The 27,067-nt window shown below is 40.2% G+C and overlaps 1 protein-coding gene across 3 annotated transcripts; it reads right to left on the reverse strand.

Moving 5' to 3' along the window:
* Nucleotides 1-231: 231 nt before the first annotated feature.
* Nucleotides 232-26,777, reverse strand: cep162 (centrosomal protein 162). Of its 3 annotated transcripts, none has more exons than XM_046399853.1 (30): nucleotides 26,643-26,777; nucleotides 25,081-25,175; nucleotides 22,927-23,061; nucleotides 20,907-20,967; nucleotides 18,727-18,885; nucleotides 18,107-18,284; nucleotides 16,999-17,078; nucleotides 16,858-16,928; nucleotides 16,191-16,221; nucleotides 15,667-15,741; nucleotides 15,019-15,225; nucleotides 14,130-14,211; nucleotides 13,369-13,624; nucleotides 12,252-12,483; nucleotides 11,855-12,003; nucleotides 11,336-11,476; nucleotides 10,354-10,485; nucleotides 9,938-10,050; nucleotides 8,992-9,091; nucleotides 8,785-8,911; nucleotides 8,527-8,690; nucleotides 7,673-7,777; nucleotides 7,334-7,573; nucleotides 5,852-6,064; nucleotides 5,255-5,573; nucleotides 2,999-3,131; nucleotides 2,785-2,926; nucleotides 2,599-2,697; nucleotides 1,912-2,046; nucleotides 232-819 (listed from the first exon to the last, which is right to left on the reverse strand). In XM_046399853.1, the coding sequence occupies exons 2-30, from the start codon at nucleotides 25,138-25,140 to the stop codon at nucleotides 643-645; spliced, it is 4,116 nt and encodes a 1,371-aa protein (XP_046255809.1). In that variant the 5' UTR covers nucleotides 25,141-25,175; nucleotides 26,643-26,777; the 3' UTR covers nucleotides 232-642. The 3 variants fall into 3 exon arrangements, with proteins under 3 accessions (XP_046255809.1, XP_046255811.1, XP_046255810.1); XM_046399855.1 differs by having other exon boundaries at nucleotides 20,907-20,963; nucleotides 22,926-23,061; XM_046399854.1 differs by having other exon boundaries at nucleotides 26,652-26,742.
* Nucleotides 26,778-27,067: the final 290 nt, after the last annotated feature.

Genomic DNA, 27,067 nt, shown 5'->3' on the forward strand with positions numbered 1-27,067 from the left:
CCCTCAAGACCCGCACAAGAGTCGCCAAAGAAAACGCCAAATACTGCACAACAACTTTCAGGGAAAGGATTTTAAAAAATGATTTTACCTTTTGGATCAGCAAGGTGAGGTTACTTTTTTTTTTTTAGCTCTATACTTCCTCCCACTCCACAGGAAAAATATCCCAGTTGACTGTCAGGACTGGAATTCCAATGTAGAGTGCATTAAAAAAGGAACCAAGTACAATTTAGGTCAGTTAAGACCACAAAAAACATTTATTAAATAAGTTACAATAGTTACATACAAAATATAAACTCTAAAATATACACTCAAAAATAAAAAACAGGTAGAGTATGTGTATAAAGACATTCAGTGACTTTTTTTATTTCCAGCTTTTACCCTTTACAGGTTTCTGTATTCCAACAAAATGTAGCTTTATTTCTGTTTGTACATGTTAACATTAAGTATTACTGATATGGGCCAGGAAGCAGTTCCCATTTCAGAGGTGTAATATCAAACTTACTGCTGTCAATGATAAGCCCTTCACCTGAACTCATTTTAACGCTGAGATACTGATTATTGCTTTTGTTGTTTGCCTCCGGCTTCACACACAATTACCAGCATTCACAGTCAGACAGGCATCAGTCAAACCCTGTGTGTGCGTTAACTCTTGGGGAGGACCACTCCCTGTCTCTGGAGATGTCTCAGGATGTCCAGAATGGAGTCCAGTTCCAGACGGAAAGCCTTCAGCTCTCTGCTCTTGTCCTGAGCCATGCGCTTCCAGCGCTCCACCTCTGACTGCTCATCAGTGTCCAGTGTGGGCCATGAGCCACCAATCACCTACAGGGAGAGGTACAGGCGGATCCTGAGGTTAGCCAATACCTTTGTTCGGTATAATCTTCAGTGTCTTGAACATCTCTGATACTGTATACTGCAGCTGTCATGTACAGCACTGTATGTCACCCATGAAACACTATGTAGACAAAAGCATTGGGACAGCCTGACCATTACACCAAGGGGGACTTGGGACTAATGACATCACATCCTAAATACATAGACAGCTTTCCAGTTATAACAGCTTCCACTCTTCCAGAAAAGCTTTCCACTAGATTCTGAAGCGTTTCTGTGGGAATTTTTGCAGACTCATGCTGTAGAGCATTTGTGAGGTCAGGCACTGATGTTGGACGAAAAGGCCTGGCTTGCAATCTGTTTCAGTTCACCCAAAGGTGCTCGATGGGGTCTTTATGGACCTTTGCACTGGGGCAAAGTCATGCTGGAATAGAAAAGAGCCTTCAGCAAACTGTTGCCACAAAGTTGGAAGCATAGCATTGTCCAAAACGTCTTGGTATGCACAAGCATTTAGATTTGCCCTCACTGGAAGTAAGGGTCCTAACTCAATCCCTGAAAAACAGCCCCATCCCAATACTTCTGTCTATATAGTCTATCTGTTAAGCTTTTTCCACATCAACTTTAGCAATTGATCTGCATTGTTACTGTACTGTCCCTCTTTGGAGAACAGTTCCTTGACCTAAATTTCAGCTCTGCTTAGGATGTGGTACTAAATCTAAATGGGACACTCCGGAAGTGCAACAGCTGCTTTGCCATCAGTGATGCAGGACTGGAGCAGAAAAACATGAGCAGTCGCTGCAGGGCTTCATTTCAATTTCTCTTGATTTAAAAAAAAAAAAAAAAAACTGCTCAGAAATGAGTTTCTGTCACTGGCTTAACTGTGATATCTTGTAATTCAGGAGAGAATAAACACATGGACTGATGTTATGGAGTACAGGCAGTCTAACATGTCCATGAGGGGAACTCACAAAAACAAGGCTCCTGTGTGATTCAAGAGAACAACAGTGCCAAAATGAACAGTGAAAGCTGAAAGTTTACCATTTACTCACTGATTATTAATAACAATAATACCATCATTTGTACCTGCTGCAGCTCTTTCTCTCTGTGTTGGTGTCTGAGCTCCATGTTGAAGATCTTCTTCTCCAGGCTACACAGGAGTTTCACCTCTGGGTTCTGAGCGTCTTTAGCTTCCTTCAGCTCCTTCAGCAGTCTGGTCAGCTAAACACACAGTGGAAGCAGTAACTTAACTATAATCCAAAGACATGCTGTTGGAATAAATCTAATCCAGAAGACGCTGTGGGCCATTTTGCCACACAGTAACATCATCCTGGCAACTCACCCTTTTTTGCACATGTACTGGGGATGTCCCCATGAAGGTTAGTTTTTAGTTATGAGTAATGATTCTGCTTTAGGTCTGTCACCCTGGCAGAGAAGATCATTGCTAGCTGGTGTTACAGCTGCATACATGTTTTCAAGCAGAGCTGCCACAATTAGTCGATTAATCAGTCAGTCAGTTGAAAGACAGTTAGTTTGCAACTAGTTTGATAATGGATTAATTGTTTCACTTGTTCTTCATGCAAAAATGTCAAACGTTTGCTGGTTCCAGCTTCTTTTTCATTTATGATAGCAGATGAAGAGTTGTTGGGTTTTGGACATGGGGTCTATAATAAAAATGTCAAATTAAAAAACACAGACATTAAGCAAAATTGCCTTTTCAATATGCTATGTCATTAAATATTTCCAGCGCTAAAATCAGAATTTAAGCTGCACCTGCTTCTGCAGAGCGTCCTCTCGAGTCCTTGATATTGCCAGTGCTTCTTTAGCTCCCTGCAGCTCTTTCAGCTGGTCTTTCAGATGTTTCACCATTATCTGTAGGTAAATGTGACGGTTAAAACAACAGGATCATTTTCAGGACTTCCTGGTGACATGACGCCAGTTGGTTAGAAGAGCCAGTACCTCTTGAGTGTGGAGCTCATTGGCCAGCTCAGCAACCTTTGAGGAAGAGTGTTCCAAGGCGTGGGTGGCCCGCAGCTGGTCTAACATGCCGAGGTGTTCTGCTTTCACAGAAGACAATTGCTCTTCAAAGTGCTCCTGTAACCTGACAGAGCACATTAAAATCAGTTATTTGATGACAAGAAATGTCAGGTGACTAACACACTGATACGCATACCTGCACAGCTCCTCCCTGGCTTGGACAGCATCAGCCTTTAGTGCCTCCTTGTCCTGCTCATTCTGCAGGTCCAGCAGCTCCAGACGCTGCTTCAGAACCTCGTTCTCCTGCAGAACCTCTGAGATATGACTGCCTGTCAAAAAGACGCAACCACAAAATGGACGCTTCAAATGCTTTTAATGCTTCAAGCTATAGCAGTGGCATTAATCGAGGCTCCTCCAGGCATGGCAGGCAGTTTACGGGCATTAAACACATAGCAGACTTTGGGGCAGTAATATCAGCTACCCTTTACCATTACATACCATTTAGAGCAGGCATCTCAAACTGGTCCACAGGAAGGCCGGTGTGGCTGCAGGTTTTTGTGCCAACCAACCAAGAGCACACCGTTTGACCAATCAACTGTCTGAAGACGGAGATCAGTTGATTAAATGAGTCAAGTCTGGTGTGCTGCTACTTGGTTGGAAAGAAAACCTGCAGCCACACCGGCCCTCCTGTGGACCAGTTTGACATGCCTGATTTAGAGAATCTCACTGGCACCTCCTCAGAGGTATGATGGTTATCGTGTAAGTGCAATTTAACGTTTTTTTTTTGTTTTGTTTTGTTTTTTAGCATAGTGTTAGTCTTTGTTGTGCTGTCATTATCTGCTTTATTCTGTCTTTAAACAGCACTCTCATGCCCGTATGTTTCAGTTCTTAAGTCCCTCTTTATGTTATTGTCCCTCTCCAGTCTGTGACTGTTGAAGTCTCACATTAGCTTTAGCTGAACTGTGAAAGACTGCAGAATTATTGTATTAAAGGATAATGTGGACAGCAGGGATGATTATAGAAACCGATAAAACTGTCAACATACACACGGACGTGTGTGTGTCGTTTTTAACTCTAACTAAGGCCAATGGATTGTGTACGTTGACTCTCACCCTCCTGCCACATCGCAGTAAATGTAGGGGACGTTTTGTTTTTAATCACCTATAACTGTAATAAATGTACTGCCTATGACAATAAACATTATTCCTTTTACAAACAGAGAGACATCACTTGCCAATTTCACAACCTCCAACAACCAGGGATTGCAGTACTCCAGTCTGCTCTTGAGAGATTTTTTGCTATTAAAGTGTTTGATCTCAGCTGTCTTCATTTTTGCCTTTCCTAGCAAGCGTCATTGGCTTCTCTCAGAGCTCTGCTAGCAGTCGGCTGTCAGTTCCCCGTGAGGATGTGAGGTACTTGGTATTACACCAAAATCTAATTTTACAATTTTTTAAGAAAAAAGATTGAAGATGTGATATACATATCGCATATGCGATATACGAAGTGAACCATGAGGGATACCCACAGCTTCTGCAGGACATATAAAGGAATCCCCACAACAGACAAACCTTTGTGTTGACTGCTGGGTTCATACAGGGATCCAACAGGTTCATTCGCTTTCCTGATTATCCGATACAATCCTGTAACTTGGCCAATACAAATATCAGGAAATACCTCCAACTCGGACTCAGAGGTGAGACTTATGTGGACCTTTTTTTTTTTTTTTTTTTTTTTTTTTTAAATCAAAGGAAATTCATTCATCAAAGATCACAATTTACATGCATCTGCAGTCACATCTGGTTTCGGTTTATATCTTGTAGTCTGACTTAAGTCCAGGTAGTCCTGGCTTAAATAAAGGACAGTTCAAGACAGTTGAAGTGAGCACTGTCATTCAATTTGTCTTTTTGGATATCAGTTCATATATGACATATTCTAGTAGTATTGTTTGATTATGCCTTTAGAATATGGTAATTTGACACTTTTTTATGAATATGTGAGACATGGTTACTGTATATCAGAGCAAGCTATTCCTCTCAGGTATTTGTTTTTGCTTTGGAATGATGATAATGGACTTTTTCTTCATCTCTATTTGCCCTGAAAATGGACGAAGAACATTTTAAAGTAAAGGCTGATTTAAGGGAGCTCACTCAACACTTTCTTGATAAGCAGTGAAACAGCCATCTGTTGTTTTCAATGTATGCTTCAATAAAAGGTTTTTAAGACATCTCCATAGTAACTTGTTGTCTTTAATGAAATGGAACCTGCACGGAACAAGACAAACGAGAAATTTCTCCAGGTGTGCGGCATGAAAGAAGAATGCTGAGTGACACCTTTCTGTCGAAAACACATCAAAAGCGTCAAGTGACCTACCGTAAACCAGGCTCAAGTGCCTCTTGTGCGAAATGTGGCCTTCGATTAAAAACATACACTTGTGTGGTTGTGTAGTTCTTACCTGTAAAAACGGTGGGCTGGTAGGTCTTGTCGTCATGAGCAGCTGGAAACGTTTCTTGCCCTCCACGTGTCTCTCCTGCAGATGCAGAACAGGGTGTTTTGGCTGGGCCTGGTTGTCGTTTGGGCTCTGCTGAACGGGTTTCTGGTCGGGGGTTAGAGACGGACAGCATGTTCCTCCTTTCCTTTTGCAGTCTGTCCACAGTGCGGCTCAGTTCCTGAATGCTTCGCGTCTTGGCGCTGAGCTCTTGGTTCAGCCGCTCTATCCGGATACCAAACGCTTCCTCGGCTTGACGCTGGTGTCGACCTGGACTTGGATGGGCCTGTTTGTGGGAGGGTTTACATCAGTTTGTACCAGTAAGTGGCATTTCATTTTCTCTCTCTCTCTCTCTCTCTCTTTGCTTTATCACATATAATCCATCAATTTACATAGTCCAATATTTCAACTGTACAGAGCAAGAATCTCATATTTTTTAAAGTTTAACTAATTCACCTTTCACTGACAAAGATCAGCCTGTGATAGCATGCTAAAGCTAACAGTGAGGCTAAAGCTAAGAAGGGCGTTTTACATTTGAATGGCTTGTGTAACTCCAATATCAACCTTGTGTTTGAGCTGCAGCTGGAGAGACTCAATCTGGTCCAGGAGGGATTTCTCTTTCTCCTGGTGGGTTTCCCTCACATGCTGCAACTCTTGCTCCAGCGTTCGAACCTGTGACATCCATGGCTCAGTTCCAGCTGCTGAGTTAGCTGCTTCCGGCTTCTGTTTCTGCTCCAGCTGCTGCTCCAGCTCCGAGATCTGCTGCTCATAGCGCAGCTAAACGGTGCACACAAACTTCTGCTTAGTCATTTTATATACGCATTTGATGAGTTTGTCTTTTAGTATCTTTTACTTCAGTCTCTCTTTCAGACTTAACAACTGGTGCTTGAAAGGAGACAGATGGACGACCATTTATGCAGCAATGTCGAGAACTTCAACACGTGTCATACTGCAGCATCGTGAAACAGATGAACAGACAAAATCCATGTGTCCATCTGGGTGCCATGTTTCTACAGAGTCACCTGACCTGAGAATGAACGCTTGATTGTATCCCTTTCTACTGAAAACATTAGGGGGTGTTTTTTTTCTCTTGTCTGGGTGGTTTTCCATTATGGAACAACTAGCGAGCAAAGTGAAGGTCAAAATTAGACTTCTGTATAGAAACAAATCATGTTTTTCTGTGTTTGATTATGGTGATATTGTATACATCCATGCTTTTCTCTCCACATTAAAGCCTCCTACCACATTACCTTTGCTCTCTGGTTCAATTTACATTATTTGTTCCACTTGATGCTGTTCTTGACAAAAGTAGGCACATTTTAAAAGGCTGCACTTGGATGTGTGGAATTATGTTTACAATTGTTTTCCTTAGTAGTGATAATGTATGTGTGTCTGTGAATATCTGTGTGCCCGTGTTTAAACTGTATATGTTTATTCTTGTTTGAAAAACTGATCCAGATCCCAATGAGACTATCTGTTTAAATAAAGGATTAAATAAAAAGAATTAAAGTACAGCCAATTTATTAGTTATACTGCACCGTACAGTATGTCTATAATATTATGAAAATGGTACTGTAATAACAACATCAGGAAATACATAATTAATGTCACTGTTGAACAAACACTAACAAATTACTTGCAGCATTCACATTTAAACCAGTACCAAACTGGTACCAGTACTGGTGTCTTGAGCCCTTTTTCAGTGTTTACTGTGTGTGCCCCAACTTGGTGACCCAGCAGTGATGGGATAACTTGAAAATGATCAGAGGCATAAGGAGGCTTGCTGTACTAGAATATAGTTGATTTTACCAACTTTGATTTCTTCTTTTGATGAAGATTTTTATTTTTTTAAATTTTGAAAATGCCTTTGTAGAAATGAATATATTATGAGGATTGTGAAATTAATGACAGCTATATGTATTCAAACAAAAATTAAACAAATTAACAACCCCCCGTGCATTCTCAGGCACTGAAAAGTACTTATTAATTCACCATGACAGAGCAGCAGTTATTACAACATTGAATAGCTATTCACTTCAGTTGTACCTTGATCCTGTGAAACTGTTGTTCCATGGCCCGCAGGCTGCGCTTGGCCTCCTCACCGTGACTCTCCAGCTCAGCCTCCAAACGCTGAATCCTGCGCTCCAACAGGGCATTGATCCTGCTGGGTGGAGAAATCTCTGTAGCATCCACATGGTCTTGACCGCCAGCCGTGGCTGCAGCGTAGATCAGAGCAGGCAGAGAGTTTGGGTTTCTATGTCTCAGTATCTGCTCCAGCTCCTTGACCTGGTCGGGATATAAAGATAAAGAAGAGACATGAACTGAAAGAGGAAAGGAGTGAGTGTAACAACAAGTTTCATCGGTGTGCTTATTTGTGTGGGAAACCTGTCGCTCCAGGTCCTGCATCCTCTTAGTGTCCACTGTTTTTTCTTTGGCCTTCCTCTGCTGCTCACTGCTTCTTTTGCCTACATCCATTTTGAGTTTTTCTACCTGAAATAGAGACAACATGTTATTTTCATCACAGTGAGCAGCTTCACAAGCAGCACACAAACCTCAGTGCTCAGCTCTCACAAAACACTTTTAGCAACACTCACTTATGAATTCAGCAGCATTCAGCTACGTTAAATGTTTAGGTAGATTTGCCTTCAACTGTAGCTGCAAATAAGAACTCAATACAAACAAAACTAAGAAATTAAAGAAACGTATATGCCCGATAATAATGTTGTACACATTTCATAACAGCAAAGCAGTCAATCCCAATGTGGCTAAATTCACTGTCCAGGCAGCTTACACTGATCCTACTACGTCCAGCTATCAAGATGGATAAAAACAGGAATCAACTCTTAGAGGTCCTGATTCCTGATCACAGTTAATAAAATCATAGTTACATATACATCTATGTGTGTTCTAATGTTTTTGATTAACATTTCATTATATTCATCTGTTTGGTGAAACACAAAAAGCAATCACAAGCAAAAACAATCGCGTTGTTCTCCTCTGAAACTCATTCAAATTATTGGCTGTATTTATGAGCTACAATTTCATTATTGGCCAATAATCAATGTTATAAACTCTCCATGTGTCAGGCTGTCAAATCTGGTTTGTTAAATATATGTTGTACATCCTTAGTGATAATTATGTGAGCCTTTTGAAGGAGGGCTGCACAGATTTCTACAGAGACACTGATGGTAAATGAAATGAGATTAGTGTATAAACAGAATGTGACAGCGCAGCCTCGCCTGCTCTTTGAGTTGGTGTATCTCAGCTGTAGCAGCTTTCAGTCTGCCAGCATCTTTGTCCAGCAGCTCCTGGTTCTCGGCAAACCAGTGCAGCTCCTTCTTCAGGGCAGTCACTTCCTCTCTGTGCTTGTCTTCTAGCATACGGATCTCAAAGGTCTTGTCATCTGACACATTCAGAATGCAAACACACACACACACACACACACTGTCAGTAATACCAAAGTTCACACGCTCACACAGAGCGTAAAGGTCTTTTACCTGAGACAGACATGGCCTGAGCTTTCGCCAGATCTCTCTCTTTCTTCATTAGCTGCAAGTCTACGTCCAAAGCCTGCTTTTCCTGCTTCAGTCTGTGAATGTCCTCAGAGAGCTTGGCCTCATTCTTCTGCACACAGAAACATATCTCTGCGGTAAGCGAAGGGGCAGAAACAGAACTTGCAGGACTTCGCTGAGTGAAGTACTTACCTGAAATGTATTTATTTGGGCTAACAGTTCTGAAATCCGTTGTGTGTGATCCATTAAGCAGATATTTCCCACTGGCCTCGAAGTCTGATTCATCTGTTCCCTGGTGAGAATGGAAAAATGCCACAGAGAAGAATTAATAAGACATTCAAATTTGGAAGATTGTACAGACAGTACTTCAGAAAACACTGGTGACTAGCAAATTGCTGACTGCGCAGTAATCTTTAAAAAGTTAACTGAACGTATTGCATTTCTTTATGATCTTTATGGCCGTAATGAATGAACAAACGGTTAAATTATCTTTATTTTGCCCACACTGTGCTTTTTACAGCAGACCCAACTCTAAGAAACATCGCAGGGAGGCGGGAGAGAAACTAAACTTCTTCTTTCTTTCTGGTTTCCTGCGCATGAGTCGAGTCAAGCGACACATGCTTGTTTGAGGCGGCGGAGGAGGATTGTTAGGAGTTGGCTGAGCTCGGTGAGACATCACCACGACCCGCTTGGAGGTGAGCTGGGCAGGCTTTGTGCCCACTCTGGCTGAACTGGTAATGGGGGTGTGGTTTGACTCTGTCCCACATCATGTTTTAAAAACAAAATATAACAAAATGTAATAACTTCCTAAAGTGATATATATGATCTATGTTTTTCTGCATCATTCATTGTATCAGTGGCTAAAACATGAAGATTAATTCTCCCTTACAAAAATTCAGTATATGTTTGCAATCGGGGAGGCAATAACAAAGATCAGTATATGTAACTGAATAGCATTAGAATGTGCCAGAGGCCATCAAATTTGGGCCTTTATGGCCAAATATTTTCTCCAGATGGGCCATATGTGCAGACCCCTAACTGGTTACTTTATATCACTGTGGAAAGCTCAGACCAAATAAATAATGGCAATGAATTTAGAAATAGGTCAGAGCTCTGACAGACATTTCACTGAATTCACCTTATGAAGACCAGCTCATTCAGTAGCCTCTGGTTTTCTTTAAACATGGCCTCCTCGTTGGCTTTACTCCTGGCTTGCTGGGCCTTCATCTGCAAATACAGCTTCTCATTCTCCTGTAAAACAACGCAAGTGTTACTGCGGCTGAAATGTTAAAAATACACAAATATTAAAAACTGCAATGCGGTAATAAGAACATGATTTCTCATCAATTTCTCATGTGTGGCGAAAATTTCCATCTGCATTCCAGCACCTTAAGACCATTTGTCTAAACATTCATTTTCTCTCCTAAAAGCTTAACAGAGTGTTGGAGAAGTTACACAGTAGATATCCAAAAATATATATCCAAAGGAGAGGCACATACAAATTGAGGACCATGAACAGTAGCAGTGAAGAGATATGTACTAAAAGAAACAAACCTGCTGGTAACCTTTTATGAGCATCTCCTGCTCTTTTATTTCTTTATCCACCTGCTGTAGCTTCTCCTCTGTAGCAGAGTCAGTGGCCTCAGCCCATCTGCTCTTCTGACAGGCTTCCTCTGCACTTCGCAGCTGAAGTGTGGAATAAAATAACACAACTTATTTATGACATACTTACGTATATATCACAGTTGCTACTACAGATGTCCATGACAACAGGTTTTATCTACATACAAAACAAGTGCACAGTAATCACTGGACCTCCAAAAAGAAAACATAAAAAAAACCACTCAGTACTTTAGGTTTGTCTTTCCTGCATCACAGCTTTCATTTATTTTTCTAGCTTGTCCAACAGTGTTTTGTGTTTTACTGACAGAGAGAGATGTTGGTTGGATACTTGGATACACAAACATTGTTCAACTGCAGGTTTCAAGGTGTAGAAGCTCTGTTAAGTTGCTTTTTTTGGCTGCTATGTTGTGCAGTCAATATCGCCAATATACTGCCAGTGTCATATATAACAAGGTTTCGCAACCTTGTTTCATGAAGCTTTTGCACTGCTATGTAATGGATTTTTATAAAGGAGTGAAAAGCCCCCACTACTTCCACAAGTGGATTTGTATGTCCATGTAGTGTCGGAGGTCAAGCAAAAATATTATTTCAAATCGAAATTGATGAAGGACCAAAGAAATGAAAATCTTCAGTAGAAAAAGCCAGAGGAAAAAAAAAATCTCAAGAGTGCTTCTGCAAAAATGATTTAATGCACTTATTATTTCAGAATGTTACCAGTACCAGAGCCATGCAAAAATCCTGCTTGCTGCAGTGAAAATGTTGCAAACAAAGAGGAGCGGGAATCTGTCTCTGGATAGATATGCTGCAGACTGATTCCTGGAGTAAGGTGCATGGCAGATGCATATTGTATGGAAAGCAAAGACAGTGACAAGGCATGGAATTAATACTCTTATGTCCTGTGTCCTGAGCGCACCTTGCTTTGCAGTAGGTAGTTCTGTTGTTTGAGTGAGTTGAGCTCTTCGGCTCCTTCCCTCATCACTTGCAGCTCCCTCTCTTTCTGAGCCAGCTGGACTCTCAGCTCGTCCAGCAGAGAATTAGAATTGTCCTCCTCCCCCTGCAGATCAGATATCAACAATGAACTCAGTTGTCCTCAGTCAAAATGGGAGACGCATGCTTTAGTCCACTCATCATGACACTGCCGAGCTAGCTTTGCATTGTTTATATATCCATTAAAATGCCCTCCAGACGTGTATTAAGATCCATATTCACATGCATAAAGAGCCTATGTTTTTTTGTAGCATAAAATGGTTCACTTCTAAAGGTTTCCTGCTGTCTCCTCCGTCTCTGTCAAGTCCACTCTCAATATATGTGCACTGGAGGCTTCAAGTTTCTACATCACGTTTGTGTATCCTAAATATTGGACCAGGATTGGTTTCCACACTATTTGCGATGTGCATACTTTCAAGCATCTGGAGATGAAGTATTTTATTACATTGTCTTTTGGAAGGTGATAAGTCTCTCCGGTGGTCTTCTGTGTGTCTGTAGCATGCCGGTGACTGTTGGTGTCCCTCTGCTGCTGGAGGACAGCAACTAAGGACTGAACAGAGGCCACTAGCTCATTGCTCACCTTCAGACCTGGCTCTGCGTATCAAGCAAACAAACATGAAAGACACAGTGCCAAACATGACACATAGATTTCACACCTCCACACTATGCTCTGTATGAAGATATAGACAGATTCAGAGAAGGGGGAAAAACTATTTTGAAAGAAATTAAAAAGGAAACAAAAATGGCAAAAAAAGAAGAATCATCAGAGAAACACAAGACTCTTGTCTTACACAATCTGAGCAATTTAACAATGGTATTTTTGTGTGAGTGCCACTAATAACCTGTGTAGTTATCTTTTTTGGGGCTCTTTGTAAGTTTGGCTCTTTCCTGTGGATGTTGCAAAGGACGGGAAGCAGAAGACTGGGTTCTGGCTGGTGCGGCAGGTCTGCTTGGTCCTGCTGACTTGGAAGTGACTGCTGCTCTCCCCTCCACTCGCCTGCCCCTCACAGGAGCCACAGTGGGTTTCCTCAGCGAAGATGTAGAGGGGTGAGAAACAGCGACACCATGGGAGGCCTGGGGAAAATGCAGGAAGTAACAAAATTATAGGGTGACAAGTGTGCTGGAGGTGTTTTCTGGTTCAAAAAACCTGTCCAAATATAAATTTTAGATACGCCTGACTGATCCTTTATCTGGTAATTAGCAGAAAAATCTGTTTTAGACCAATGTATTTAAATCTCTCTGGTCATAATGTTCATTCAAAATAATTGTCTCGTCTTTACAGACTTAACAGAGCATTGTGTGGGAAGGACTAAGCCAAGCGGTGGGGCACAGCTGCTGCTCAGCTGCTGAGATGTGGGGACATCTGGAGGAGATTCCTGCTGGCAGAGCTGGAGCTTTTGGAGGAATAAACAATGAGATTCTACTCCGAGCCAGAGCTGCTTACCGGCAGGAAGACAGCACAGAGTTTCCTGCTTTTAAACTTTTGTGAATTTATCTTCACCTTTCTTAACTTGTCTGCAGTAGTGGTGTACTGTAAGCTAATGTAATTATTCTCAGCCTTACTGATGAGAGAAAAAGAAGGCTAAAAGAGGAGACTAGAGGGAAATAATTGGATTCTCTGGAGAGTGATGGCCTCAGAGGTAACACACATATAGCAACCTTGGCTCCTGCTGTTTCCCACTAGCTTAAGGCTAATATACAGTAAGGTACTCTGGCTCTTTTGTGGGCAATGAACACAAATTATCCCACAGTAAAACTCAAGGAAGTAACGCTGCTTACTACGTGAGCACAACTGGAATCAAATAAAAAGAGAAAGATAAATTACTGTTGAGTCTTTTCCCCAGGTTTCCAGACTACCCTAAAAAATGTTAAATACAGGAATTTTCGTATTGGAAGAATTGCTATTTTAAGAGGTCTATCTGAGTCAACAAGTACTGAAAGGTTTAAATTTTATCTCACCGATTGCCTCTTAGCTTTGCCAACTTGAGATGAAGTGTAAGAGGAATAGTTGGTCTGATCCTGCATCAGCCTCTCGACTTCCTGTCTGATGCTCCATGTCAGATTATGTTTGGGACGGTCTGGAGAGTCCAATTGTGTGGCTCCCTTTGTCTCTGCAACAGGGTCAGCCTCCTCTGGTCTCCTCACTTGTGATTGTGGAGAGGTCACATCTGGGAAAGTCCTTTCCAAGTAATGGGACGTCTTTTCTTGGTCAACACTGTAATCAGAAAATGTAAAAGGCAAACAGCACTGTATTAATGTTGTGAATAGCTGTGAACTAAATCAGTTTTTCCCTTTTTTTCTTCCTTACCTACTTTCAACAAGCAGTAAGTAAGCAGTAAGGTCACTGAGGGACAACTCTTAGTTAATGGCCTAGTACAGACTAAACTGTATTCTTTATAATGACTAATAAAGGGAAATAATATGCATACTGATAAACAACTAGTAGACGGTTTATATATGTACCTAAATATAAAAGAAAAACATTTAACATGTAGTATACACTGATGGTCCTGCATGTAAATCTGTCAACTATGCAACTTTCCAGGAACAAAGGCTTATGTGTCTTATGTGTCATATATGACACACATTGATGTCATATATAACAAGACACTAGAGGATAAGCTGGGGTAGGAAAGACATTAGCTGATAAAGTATAATAATAAAAACATAATAATAATAATACCAAAATCCTGTTATTAATGTTGTCAAGCTTTCCTAACCTTACAGGCTGGAGGGTGAAGCCTCTGATATGGTTCGTCTCTGGCCGGATGGGTCTCATCAACTCTTCTGCGGTGGGTAGCTCTACATAAACATAAAGTAATTATTCAACATGTGTCGGTATTGTCACAAACTTGACTTTTGTAAACACCTCAGCACAGTGGATGTGTTCCATTCCGGGGTTGCCCCCTTGAAGAATGTGGAATATATCACCGTAAGATTTGGACAATTGAAGGTCAGAACCCTGAATCTAATGTGAGCTCCTAAAAGCACAGTGTTATTAAGGATTAAGAATTTCCCACTCAGGATTAAACAAGAAATAAGTAAAGACATTGAAAACAATGAAAAAAATTAAATATTAAAAAACTGTTTCCTGCTGCTTAGTCTGTCAAGCTACAGTATTAGAGCTTGCCTGCCTGGAATCTACACGGTCACTATTTTCCACTACCTGAAAAATTAAAAAGCGATTCTGGAAGGAATCAGACACTATGAGTTTGAAGGACATAACTAGTGTGTCAAAGTGTAGCAAAAACAGGTTCAAAAGTTTAAGAGAGAAGATAAAGACTAGAGATCACAATGTAAAAGCAATTCCACCTCAAAGATGGCTGCATTTGCCAGGTGTTTCAAGGGGAATGTTGGGTCTCTCTATATTGAAGACTAAATTAAACACTATTTGCAAAGCGTTATGAGATGACTTTTCATGTGATTTGGCACCATATAAATAACTGATTTACTGACTGACATTCAATCCATGAATACATACTTGAAAAGTCACCCCTCTTAACTGGGATACAGCTTTAGAAGATGCATCATTCTTCAGGTTAGATCAGTGAATTACACAGATGGACAGAATGAGTCCCCTGTATTGGTTACAACACAGCAGTGTCTGACCTGACTCAGTGGTAGAAGCAGGCTGAAGAGACTGTCTGCCAGGTTGCGGGGAGGAGGGCTGAGACTCAGGTCTGCTGACCCCCCGTCTCCCTTCTTCACATGAATCATGATAATTATGGTCATCTGAATCTTCCACAACATGGATCTGTCTGTATGCTTCATGAAGAGCCTCCATCTCCGAGCCTCCACTCTGCACATACGGCTGGCCTGCACAGAAAACAAATTTGCAACAAGACGAAACTTGAACGATCATGGAGGGAAACTGCGGTGAACTGATTTAGGATTAGTCTAATGATAAACAAATGGAGGCTCAACGCTTTATTGTGAGAAAACACATCTTGTCTGAGGAACAATTTGCTTTTAGCAGGAGAAAACAGAAAAATATAGCTCACACTCTGACGAAAGTCAGGCTGAAATGTTTACTTAATGTTGCGTAAGAGACTGAAAACTAATTATAAGTATCATTCATACACTATTAATTTGGAACAGCTAAATACATTTTGATACAAACTATGCAACTACATTTTTTAACCAACAAAATGAGGAAACAAATCGGCAATGTTGCAAATTGCATTATATTATGTGATGTTGGTTTCGCTCCATGGATAACACTCTCCTCACTCATTTGACCCTTTGTGTTTGTGTTACCTCTGTCCAGTGGTCCTGCAGGGTCCTTTTTTGTGTCGTGTCCACCGGTGTCATCCAGGGAGTCATACAGAGATACTGACACAAAGTGAAGTTAGAGTGACCACATTTAATCACAACTATACGGTTAGCTGAAGATCCTTATTAACTTACAGTACAGTATAGAAGCATAGAGACTAAAGATCATAATAAAACAGAAACTACATGTAGAAGCAATTAAAGTCAAACTCAAATTACAGTGAATATCAGTTCCCAGTACAGTACAACTGTTACACTTGAACTAAGAGTGAAATACTGTCTCAATACATAACTTAAATGAAAAATATTGACATATTTGAATGAGTTTGTGCACAGATATATGTAGTTGGTAAGAAGGTTGTAGCGTTTTATTATTCAGTGATATGCTGTAAATGCTACACACAGCTTGGATGTGTCAGGCTTCTAAGAATCATCAGGCACCGAACTCCATTCAACACTTTGAAGGCCCACCCATGACCTCAGTGAAACATCACCTCTTTTTCTCTTACCTTTAGCAAGAATTGGAGACATTTTAGACTTCTGAAAAACACATCATATCACAAATTATTGACTCAGTTTGTGACATTTCAGTATAAACAAAGAAATAATATAATATATAAAGCCTTTGTAATATCATAACATATTTATTGTTTGCAGCAGAATTGGACAGAAAGTAACCTGAGCTGCTAAATCATTTAGTTTGCTGCTTTGCACAGGTGGATCATGTTTGGCGGCTTGTTGATACTGTAAGAACAGTTCAACCCAACTACAAAAACAAACATAAACAAAGCTTTGGAGATACCTACTGCAGAGATGTCTGCCCTCTCTTCAATTTGAGTGAACTAGAGGGTACTTCACTTGTGGTGCCGAAAACACCAAAAATTACATTTGGAAAAACTCAACAGCAATGTCTCTTTCCAGAAATCACGAGCCAGCTGCTCAAGATAATCCACAGACCTTGTTGTGAGCAGTTTCATGTAGGAGTTTTATGTTTTTTCATATCACCACATAGGAGGAAATGTGCATCTACTTATGAACAGGGTCAAACAGGGTGGGATGTCTTCCTCAGCTGAGCTTATATGCGTTAGCTAGCCTCTTGTCCGTGATTAGTGGCTATGTCACTAAATTCCTAAAATAGTTTTAATTAACGATTTATTCTAGATTCCAAATACAAACCTCATCCAATGGCTCTTTTCCATTCTCCTCTTCCTCAAAATCCTCACTGTAGTGTGGAGAGCCTGTAAAAGCTGAGAGAGAGACCCGACTGTGAGGTGAAGAGACAGAAAGAGAGGTTTGCCAAGGTTTCACTTCTCTCACCTGGACATTCTCTGACAGTCTCTGTAGCTCCGGCCTTCCTTTGATCATCCTCGTTCTGCTCAACAGCTTCCTCACACTTCCTGAGGGGAAGATGTAATTACATCACAGTCACAACTCTGATCTTTTAGGGCTCAGCAGCAGTGAAGACACTGCACCATAGAGCTCACAGGAAAGAGTGGGGGTCTGTTAGTATGCTACGTTTAATACTCATTGCCCACATATCGGAGTGGCCTGGGAAGTTACTGGATCTGATCATCAGCATCAAAACTGTCACTTTCCCCCATTGGTCGTTGTAAATTGTGACAAAGATCTTCATTTTACTGCAAATGTGTATTGATTTATATTGGTTACTAGTAACAGTTATCATTATCAGCACTTAAAAAACATATCAGTTGACCCCTAACTAATGTCGGTAGTAAAATATTCAGAAGGAACTTCAGTAAACTAACCTGCGATTCATAACAGTATTTTTAGACATCATCAAATTACAGGAGATGTTTTGTAACAGCCAAGGATATTTTGCTTGGATTTTCAAGAGAACAACCAGTAACATGTTCCATGAAGACCTTATCCACCATATATTAAGGGAGCATTTACAATGCTGCATGACCACACTCACAAACATTCATGCTTTGTGATGTATTATAGGCTTTTAATACTTTATGAATACGTATACACACCTCAACAATCAATTGTCCTTTGGACTCAAAGTATGTTCTAATAGATCAAGTGCATTATAATACACTCTGAATGCAACCATAATGCCCTATAGATGAGGTCTTCATAGAAAGTTCCTGAATAACTTTCCTATACCTTGCTAGAACAAGGCCTAGTCAATCAAGACCACCCAGACTGAACACGATCAAGGCACTGGATAGTAACATTTTGTTATTTTTGGGTCTTGTAGTACCACTACTGATGTGTTAAATGTGCTTTTTTTTATCTTGACTTGAAGCTTTGCAGTGTGAAATATTTATTTTTATCCCTTCTGTTTGAAGGCTAAGGTAGCCTTACAAATTAACTTAGTGTGCTGATTATGATTATTGTCAAATTTCACAAAAATAAGCCAACTCACGGGTGTAATATTAGAGCATGGATGTTTACACACCTGAGATTTGGACCAACTGCAGAACTTGTTGAGTCCAGCTCCCTGTTCAGCTTGGAGTAATCTATAGTTGATGAAGCTCCTGCCTCCAGTTGGGCAAAGAACCTGGCTTTCTCCTCTTCTTCCTCCAGAGTGTCCAAGCCAATATTGGTTGTGTTCACAGATCTTAACATCACTGAGTCTGCACACAAGGAAAGCACATATGTCATATTTCTAAACAGCGTGAAGACAAAGTAGAATTTTCAAGCACAATATCCTGTATTTGGTTTATCGTTCATTAAGAACCAAAAAAACAGAAACATTAAGGGCTGCTGTTTACTTCAAATTACTAATTATGTGGAATGCCTGATAGCATGTGAAAGCTCCTTTAGTGAGGAGGAAAGCATCAGAACACGTAACACACAATCAAAAAAAGTCTATACCCATGTTCCACAAGTACAATGGTCAGGAGGTTTTTTTTACCAATAAGTATTGCACTGGAGTGCAGCGATGCCACTGCTTCCAGCCATTGACAATCAGCCTCAAAAATCCTCATTCAGGCACTGTTACTTATGTGCTTCTCATAAAAGTATCTTGGCCCCATATGTCTGTCTTTCTCTGTTCAGCTGTTGCTCAAGACTCACCCTGGGTCTCCCCAGTATTGTCATCGATTAGAGCAGCTGCTTCCAGCCCTTCCTCCTCCCTCAAACCATTGCCTCCTGCATCTTCCTCCTCCTCCTCCTCTCGAATAGACTGAGACTTCCTCAAAGACTTCTTAAAAGTCTTTCCAGTTCCCAGCAGTCCTAGGAAAAATGGTATGAGTGTAAATAATTACGGACTATATTTACAGCTACTTAATTCAGTGCATTTATTCTTATTGTGCAAACTCCCATTCAACACCGCTTGTGCACGCTACTAATGCAGATGAGGACGAACAAACAAGAAAGGTTACCATTGCAGTGGATTCAAAACCTGACACAATCACAAAAATGACACACAACACTCTTACCTCACAGACACCACAAGAGAACGCAAGAACTTCACGGGAGTACATGTATAGGAACACATTGCCCTGTCCTTACCCAATCGATACAAACCTTTTCGAAAAGTCAATTTCCTAACATGAATTTTATATATTTCATTTCTATCATATATCAAATTGGCAACTCGCCCATCAATGAACATCAGCCGCAGGTGAATACTAATTATGATGACGGGTTGATGAATGTATGTTTGATTCAAGTCTTGATACTTGATGAATGTTGATCAACCAAAAGCAACATGTGAGTAATTACTGAGGATGTTTTCTCCAAATGAATATCCTCCCTTTCCTGTCTGTACCCACTTCTGATCTGTCAGTGCAGTTAGAACATACCTGATTCATGCCTCTATGCTTACAATTTCAGTTATTTTTCATCTCCCCATTTATGTTACTGATGGATGAGAAATAAAGTGCTCTCAGTGAACTGGTGCTCATGGCCCCACACTGCCACATAGTGGCCTTTGCTTTAAAAGCATCCTTCAACTGTGTTTTTGAATAAATGAACTTGTATGACATAAAGTATTTCAAATGAAGGCTTGGTTTACTGTACCGGGTTGTAGATGCTTTGTTGATTGTGCTTTACCAACAAATAGGCAATGTCATCACTTCCTGTTCTGCTGTGAAATGTTAAGATGCCTCTCTGCCATTTCAAAGTAAAACTGGGCTAATTAAATCAATTTATTTCATCAAATGACACATAATCTAATAATACATCAGTATGCAGACATACAAGACTATTAGTCTTCTATGTGACAGACACTAAAACTATAACTTTAACACACAAAACAATGATGAAGACAATGACAAAAACTGCTTCTCTACTGCTGGGGGACTAATGCAACACTACAAAAGGGTTTTTAGGGTTCAAGCTGAAGTTACCATCTTTAGTGTCCCCCTCGGAATGACTATCAGTGTTGGCTGGTGGAGAATCACTAGAGCAGGTATCATCAGGGTTCCTCTCTCCTGACACACCCTCGACATTTTCACGAAAAGGACTGCTCAGACCGTCAGAGCGCGACTCATCAGATGGAGTCCTGCGTCTTTCCACAGTGTGGGAGACCTCCAAAACTGTGTTGCTGCGGTTCAAGTCCAACTGAAACATTTTATCCAGAGCTTTGCTGCGAGGTTTGGGGACCGGCTTACAAAAGGGCTCCGCACTGACAACTTCAGACAACAACGAGGAAAAAAATAATGATGATTCGACATCCAATTAACTCCTGTATGGGTATTTGAATATGACATCTAAACTACGACAGGCTTTGTTTTTGATTTATCGTCACACACAGGCTTGATCTTTTTTCCTACACTGTCCAGCACGATTTCGAATGTCATAAGAGTGCAACGTCAAATCGGAGGAGTGCTCTTTTAACACCCTGCTGTGTGCTAGAGGTACAACCCACGTAACCAGAGAGAAAACAGACTGACAGATCAACAAGCTGAACACATAAACACATACTTTTAATGTCCATTGCAGCACTTTGTGCACACTGAGCCAGCATTTCTGTCAGTCTCAGGTCTCCAGAGAAAAGAACGTGAAAATAGTAGCTTGATAAATCAGCATGTTAGTGTATTGTTTTATAAAATACTGAAAAATAGTGAAACAATCTTATGTCTTTTCTAACTTTATCTGTCATCTTTCAATTCAAATATGAATATATCTGGAAACACTGGAGATGCATTTTTATTTAAGTAGGGTTCTAAAACTGGCCTGGCTCAATGTGGACGAAGTCTAAAAGAACTCTTAGCTCTCTGTCGTAGGACTTTTTCTCAACTCATTCTCACCATTGTTGCTGTCGGGCTGAGACTTCTTGGCTTTGATAAATCTGCTTTTGGCTGTTTCTGCGGGGGAAAGAGGAAGAACAGAAGGGGACAGTCTTTTAAATGAAGAGACAGTGAACAGACCCACAGAGCTGGGAATGGACATCCATTTTTCTGCACATTTTCGCATTTTGCAGTGAACTTGATGTTTCAAAGTAACAGTTAGAGAGATTTGTTGACTGGATGTTCCTACATACCGAGTACATTACAATATACAACAAAGCGCAACACTTCCCAAATACTAATTTAGAATCTAAATGAGCCTAATGTTGGTCTTTAAAGTAGTTAAAGTGAATTTAAGACTGAACCTTTTTAAGATGCCCTGCAGCGGTGTTCTAGCGCATCCATTTTGTTCTTGTCGGGAGGCTTCATCTCTCATTTGCTCTGCTCTATCTAACTGTACAGTAATACAGGACAAGTTAACTAGTTTAGCCAGTCATCTTAGCGAGGATAATTTCTGAATAGGTTAATTAGTGTCAATACATCTTTACAATAAATATACTGAACACTGACTAGACAGTGCAACATCATGAAGTACTACATTGCCCAGTACAAGCAAAATGCCACCTCAACCCCCCCTGGCAACCTGCCCAATCAGACCACTGGTAAAAAAAGAGAATTTTCAGAGCTGATAATGGAAGTATCTGAAGAGTGCGCCTTCTTGCTTCCTTCTCATTTCCACTGAGAGTTGCACATGTGTGGCACCAATCTGGAATTTGTGAGAAAACGTGGCAGACATTTAGCTAATATTTCAATTATCCTGGAAACAGATTTTAGCTGGGCGGCTTCAGAGGACGTGGGTGAAACTTCAGCGATGTTTTGCACAGTTTCCCACCAAAAGCTTGAGAGGAAGGTGAATGAGATTATACATGACAATTAAGTTTGTTTGTTGTTGTTTGATAACTGCTAATAAACAGAACAATACAGCGATCAGTCACAACATTAAAGCCCCTGACAGGGAAAACGAATAACATTAATCATCGGCTTACAGTGCACTAAGAGAAAATCAAATAAAAAGTAAAAAGTTATCCATCAATATGGCTGCCTGGCATAATGTAGTGAGCCAGGCAACAATGTTGGATTAAAGTTAAATTAGGCTTAATTTGATGGGTGGGGTGGAGAGGGGAGAATGCTATCATCAAGTTAAAAAACTAAGGTTTAGTTTCTAATGGAAACCTCAATCTAAACAAAGATCTAACCATTCATAATTAACTTTAATAAGAGTAAGACTGGTCTACATAATAATAAACAATAGGTAAGGGTGTTTCATAAAGCTCAAGGTGTTGTCTTCTACTTGTTATGTTAAAACAACGGTCCAAATCTAAAGATATTCAATTTAATATCAAATAAAACAAATGAGTGAATTGATCAATTGACCAATGATTTTAGTTCTACCAACAACATCCTCAAGAAAACCTTTTTCTGATGAAGTCAACACAATCAAAAAGTCAAAGTTATCAACAGGCCTCTGGTACCAACAACCAAATGGTACCTACAGCAATTTCCACATTTTACCAAAAGTACTGACTTCAGGTTGGGATGTAGAAACTTTAGTACAAGTATGTGGAATATCAACATAAATAGCAGCACTTGTGTTTTTGTGTCTTGATTTTGTCACATCGATTCTACTGGCAATAGCATTAAAATTAGCAATTTGTGAAATTGTGGGTGGCTATATGTCTGCATACCAATTTAACTTAATGTCTCTATAGCTAAAAAAGGAAGAATTCTAATCTCTATTCCCTAGGAAGTCAGTGACCTCGATTTGGTTGTTTCACAAATGACTACTTTTATGGCTGTTTAATTACTGCCAGCTGTCATTTGCAGTAACACATGCCCGAAATGGTCTCTCAGTTTCTCCCTGGATTGTTAAGCTGAAACACTGACACCACTGCAGCCACTGACTTTACACCTTCTCCTCCTGTGAGGCTAGGCCAGGCTCACGTCCAATGTGATGCATATTATATCTCCTCATTATTTTACCTCTCCCTGCTCCTCTGCCGCTGTCTTCGTCATCTTCCCACCAGGACACTGTTGGTTTCTGGACTGATTTGCGATTGCTTTCAACACTGGACTTCTTGTCAGAGTTGCCCAAATCCACTGAGTCATCTGAAACAGACTGACAGGAGACCAAGTTTAAGTTGCAACAATGGCTTCAAAATAAGATTAAGGGGATACAATGTAATATTTCGAGGATTTGTGTACCAAAAGTTTTCAACAATTAAGCCCGGAGAAATGCTTAATTTAATCCAAAGTAACGGTGCATTTCAGTTGGTTGCCTGCATATGGTGTCACATCCCCTTCACTCCCTCTAGGGAAGTACAGGAAACACTGCATGATACGTTAGTGTGAGGAAGGATGTCAGAAGACCACTAACTAACCGCTCCACTGTTGACTATAGTTTGTGCTGCTCACTAATGATGGAGAGCGATTAGTTATTTTCCTTTGGTTAACAATGAAGACAACAACTCCCATGCTACTTTACGCCATTAGCAAACCTCGTCTTTCATAATTGTTCTGACTGAGCGATGCCATAACAGCAGGAATTACAAATCCTGTGTTTAAATCATGATGTCCTTTGTTTTTTTTGTCTCAATTAGGCTTGGGTGGGTTTGCAGTTTTGTCGGTTCTGTATAGAAGCTTAAACCATTTTACGTTCCTGCATATCAACCTTTCCTGTACCAGTTTCAACTTAAAACATCACCAACAACATCTGCGGGAAGAAGTTTTGGAGAAACTCACTGACAGAAAGGATCCCTGCCAAGACTGACCTTTTTATTAAAGAGTAAAATCCTTTCTGTTTAACCAGAAAGGCAGAAGTCTCACTTTGCAATATTGCAAGATCGTTGTTGTTGTCTTGCAAGTTGTTGATCCTTTCTGTAATAACAAAACAAGCACTTTCAGTGGGCGTAGCTTTGACTTTCAGAGTTGCAGCAGGATTATGTTGCAGCTGCCAGCAACTGCACCAATTACAAAACTTTTGGTAAGTTTGTCTTTAAACTGGTCAAACTCTTTTTAACATTTTTTACACTGACCTAACCTAGGTCTCAGCTGATTTTGAGCACTCATATTTCTGTCTTTACTGTGTATTTCTTATACCAACATGATGAAGACAGTTTGACCAGCCGCTGCTCAACTGCTGCTCAGATTCGGAAACACTTCGCTACAAGACGAATGTCAGATACTCATTCTTCTGACAGCACTTTTAAGTAAGAGAAGTTATTATCTAGTCAGTGCTATCATTTCTGAGAGAGTTTAATTAGACAGACGTACATGTGCTTTCATTCATGTTGTTGCTGGTGACAACTCACAGGCATAACTCATGCCAATCTAGCCTCTTAGTGCCTCCAAAGCTGTCCAGGCCGAATCCAGTAACATTTCCATAACCCTTTCAGCACTGCAAGTATCTGACTTGAATGCCATAGCGGCACAAGGTTAAGCATTCATACAGAGATTAAATGCATGCAAGTTTGCTCCTGAATCACATTATATGATAAAAAAAGATGCCAAAATGTATCAGTGGATTCACTGTGTAAAGCAGGGCCAGGGACTCCCACTCACGGTGGTCATTAACCAAGGCTTCAACTGCAATGACTGAGTAAAGATAATTTAAAGGGTGTTTGCACTTTTGTAGTGTTCCTTGTGTATTCATGTATAAAGAAATATTGGTCCACCTAAGCACTTTTTCTCATGCGACATGACAGAGGTTTCTGATACCTTTGTGAATTTGTGACCTGCAGGTCTGTGTCTGTTTGAGCATGGCTGAGGACAGGCTGAGCTGTACACAGACACAAGGCAGCCACAGGCAGTGGACATTATAAAGAGTGCACTTGGGTTGAATTCAAACAAACTCCTGCAATGCGGCACCTTCCCACAGGATTGCTTTTGTGCTTTGGGACATAGCTGATGTGAAACAATCAGAAAATAATGTTTTGCTGCGTTTGTTTAGTCAGTAAAATTAACGTGGTTTCACATTTTTAGCTCTATTTAGCAGCTATACAGCCGATAACATAAATTTCCCTTTTATCAATAAAAATGACGCATCCCTGACATTTACAGATGAATGGCTCTTGATGAGTCATTAACATGATGAATCTATGAACAGCACCACAGTAGCGTGTCCAAACTGTTACATTACCTCCTTCAAGAACAGCTCGAACTGTTCATCCAGTTCCTCCTTGGTCAGTCTGTGAGACATAGTGATATTATCCACTCCATCAGCCAAGGGGAACCCTGCTATAAGAACAAAAAAAAAAAAGCCCAATTACGCTTTGTGTGTAGCAAATTTTATATACTTTAAAATTCTAACACCTAAACATGATGAGGTGAAATATGGAATGTACAGGCATCATGTTCTTTTCATTATGGAGACATTTAATTGTAAGTAGTACATATTTGCTGCAGATAATCATTTGGGCTAAAGGGAAAATATTCGTTTTAAAATGAACGTATGTTCATGTAAATATTCAAAAAGAAAATGTTAATCATAATAAACAGTTAAGAGTTTTAAATCAGCTGAAATATGAGCATGAAAGTTCATTACCGGGAAAAAGTAGTCTTGTTAGTAAAATAGTCATCATGTTTGCTCAGTTACAGAGATGACTTTTAATCGAACATCCATGTTGAGCCGTATCGCATCTGAGCCGTAAAAACTGCCCACTTAATGACAAGATAAACAAATCCATTTTGCACTGTAACACAAACACAGCATTGGATTCCACAATTAGCTGATCCAAAGAAAATTAACTGCCATCTATTTTGATAACTGATTCATTAATTCAAGCAAAAAATGGCTTTGTCTTTTATGACAGTAAATGAAGAGTCTTTATTTTCTTACAATTTTTGGCATTTTATAGACAAAACAATTAACCAGAAGATTAATCAATGATGAAAATAACTGTTAGTGGCACAGCATACTGAAGTCTGGTGTTAGTCTGGTGTTGGACTGATAAAGAGATGCTGTCTTTTGGACTTTTCGAGCTGGAAATATGAATCTAAAATCTGTCATTAAAACTTTCAAGCTATCGTTTAGCTAACAAATATGCAGTTAATCCAGGACCATTTGACACCTGTATGTCGCAAGCCATTTGTCAAAGGGGATATAAAGTTGAAATAAAATGATGCTTGTTAAAGCACACTTGTGCCGAGCGTTTGACCTAACGATTAATGAAGGCAAACACAATGCACTACAGCACAGATTAGCATTTTTAAATGTTCAGACAAAAAAAGAGGATGTTTTACGTGAGGTGCCAAACACAGAGAACAGTACCTATTCCGGTCACAACTATCAAAATAAAACTGTACCGTAGCTGGTCCATTGAACCAACATGCTACATTGAGCACGTTTAAGTACGCCTAACGTTTAACGTTTATTTATGACGAGACGAGATTCATGACTAATGTTACGTGTAGGTAGTGCCTCACTCTTCACTCTTCGTTTTTTCTTATAAATGTCAGAGATGGCAGTACAAAAACAGTGCAGTAACGCTGGCGCCCCATTTGTATTTTGAAGAAAGTAATGTCTAACTTCCTGTGTATTTCGAGCAAACTGACACAACAAACCATAGCTAAGTAGTTTATCCCTTAGCTCGTAACATTAGCTGGGTAGAAGAACAAAGCTAACCTATCCCACAGCATGCGGAATAAAGCATCACCCTTTTACTAGCGTAGATATATCAGTCATGTATCGACAGAACTCACAAAAAAGACCTTGGCTGCTCGTTCAACTGAGTACTCGTTGAAACTTCCAACTCCTTGGTTTGTTGTTTTGAGCGTATGGTAGTTCCCGCGACAACACCCGGGTGACAAAGCCAATCCCATTGGAGAGGAAAAACAAACGTCATAAGAAATGATATCCAATAGACGGAAAGATAGACAGCGCGAGCACTTCGGGGCTTTACTTTGTGTGTATTGGTAAAAGCACACCCCGGTATAATTATAACGTTGATATGTGACGCACGAAAAAAAGCACCTTGATTTACCATTGTCGTGTAATTGTGATTGAGGACTACAGTAGTCTGTATTTTAAAGCATTTATCGCTAAAACCCAGAATGTTAAATATATAAATAATAAAAGACACTAAAAGCCATGCCAACCCGCAGAGTGCAGGTGTCTTTTAACGTCT

Source organism: Scatophagus argus, chromosome 9 (assembly GCF_020382885.2).
Source record: "Scatophagus argus isolate fScaArg1 chromosome 9, fScaArg1.pri, whole genome shotgun sequence".
In the NCBI taxonomy this organism is placed as follows: Eukaryota; Metazoa; Chordata; class Actinopteri; family Scatophagidae; genus Scatophagus; species Scatophagus argus.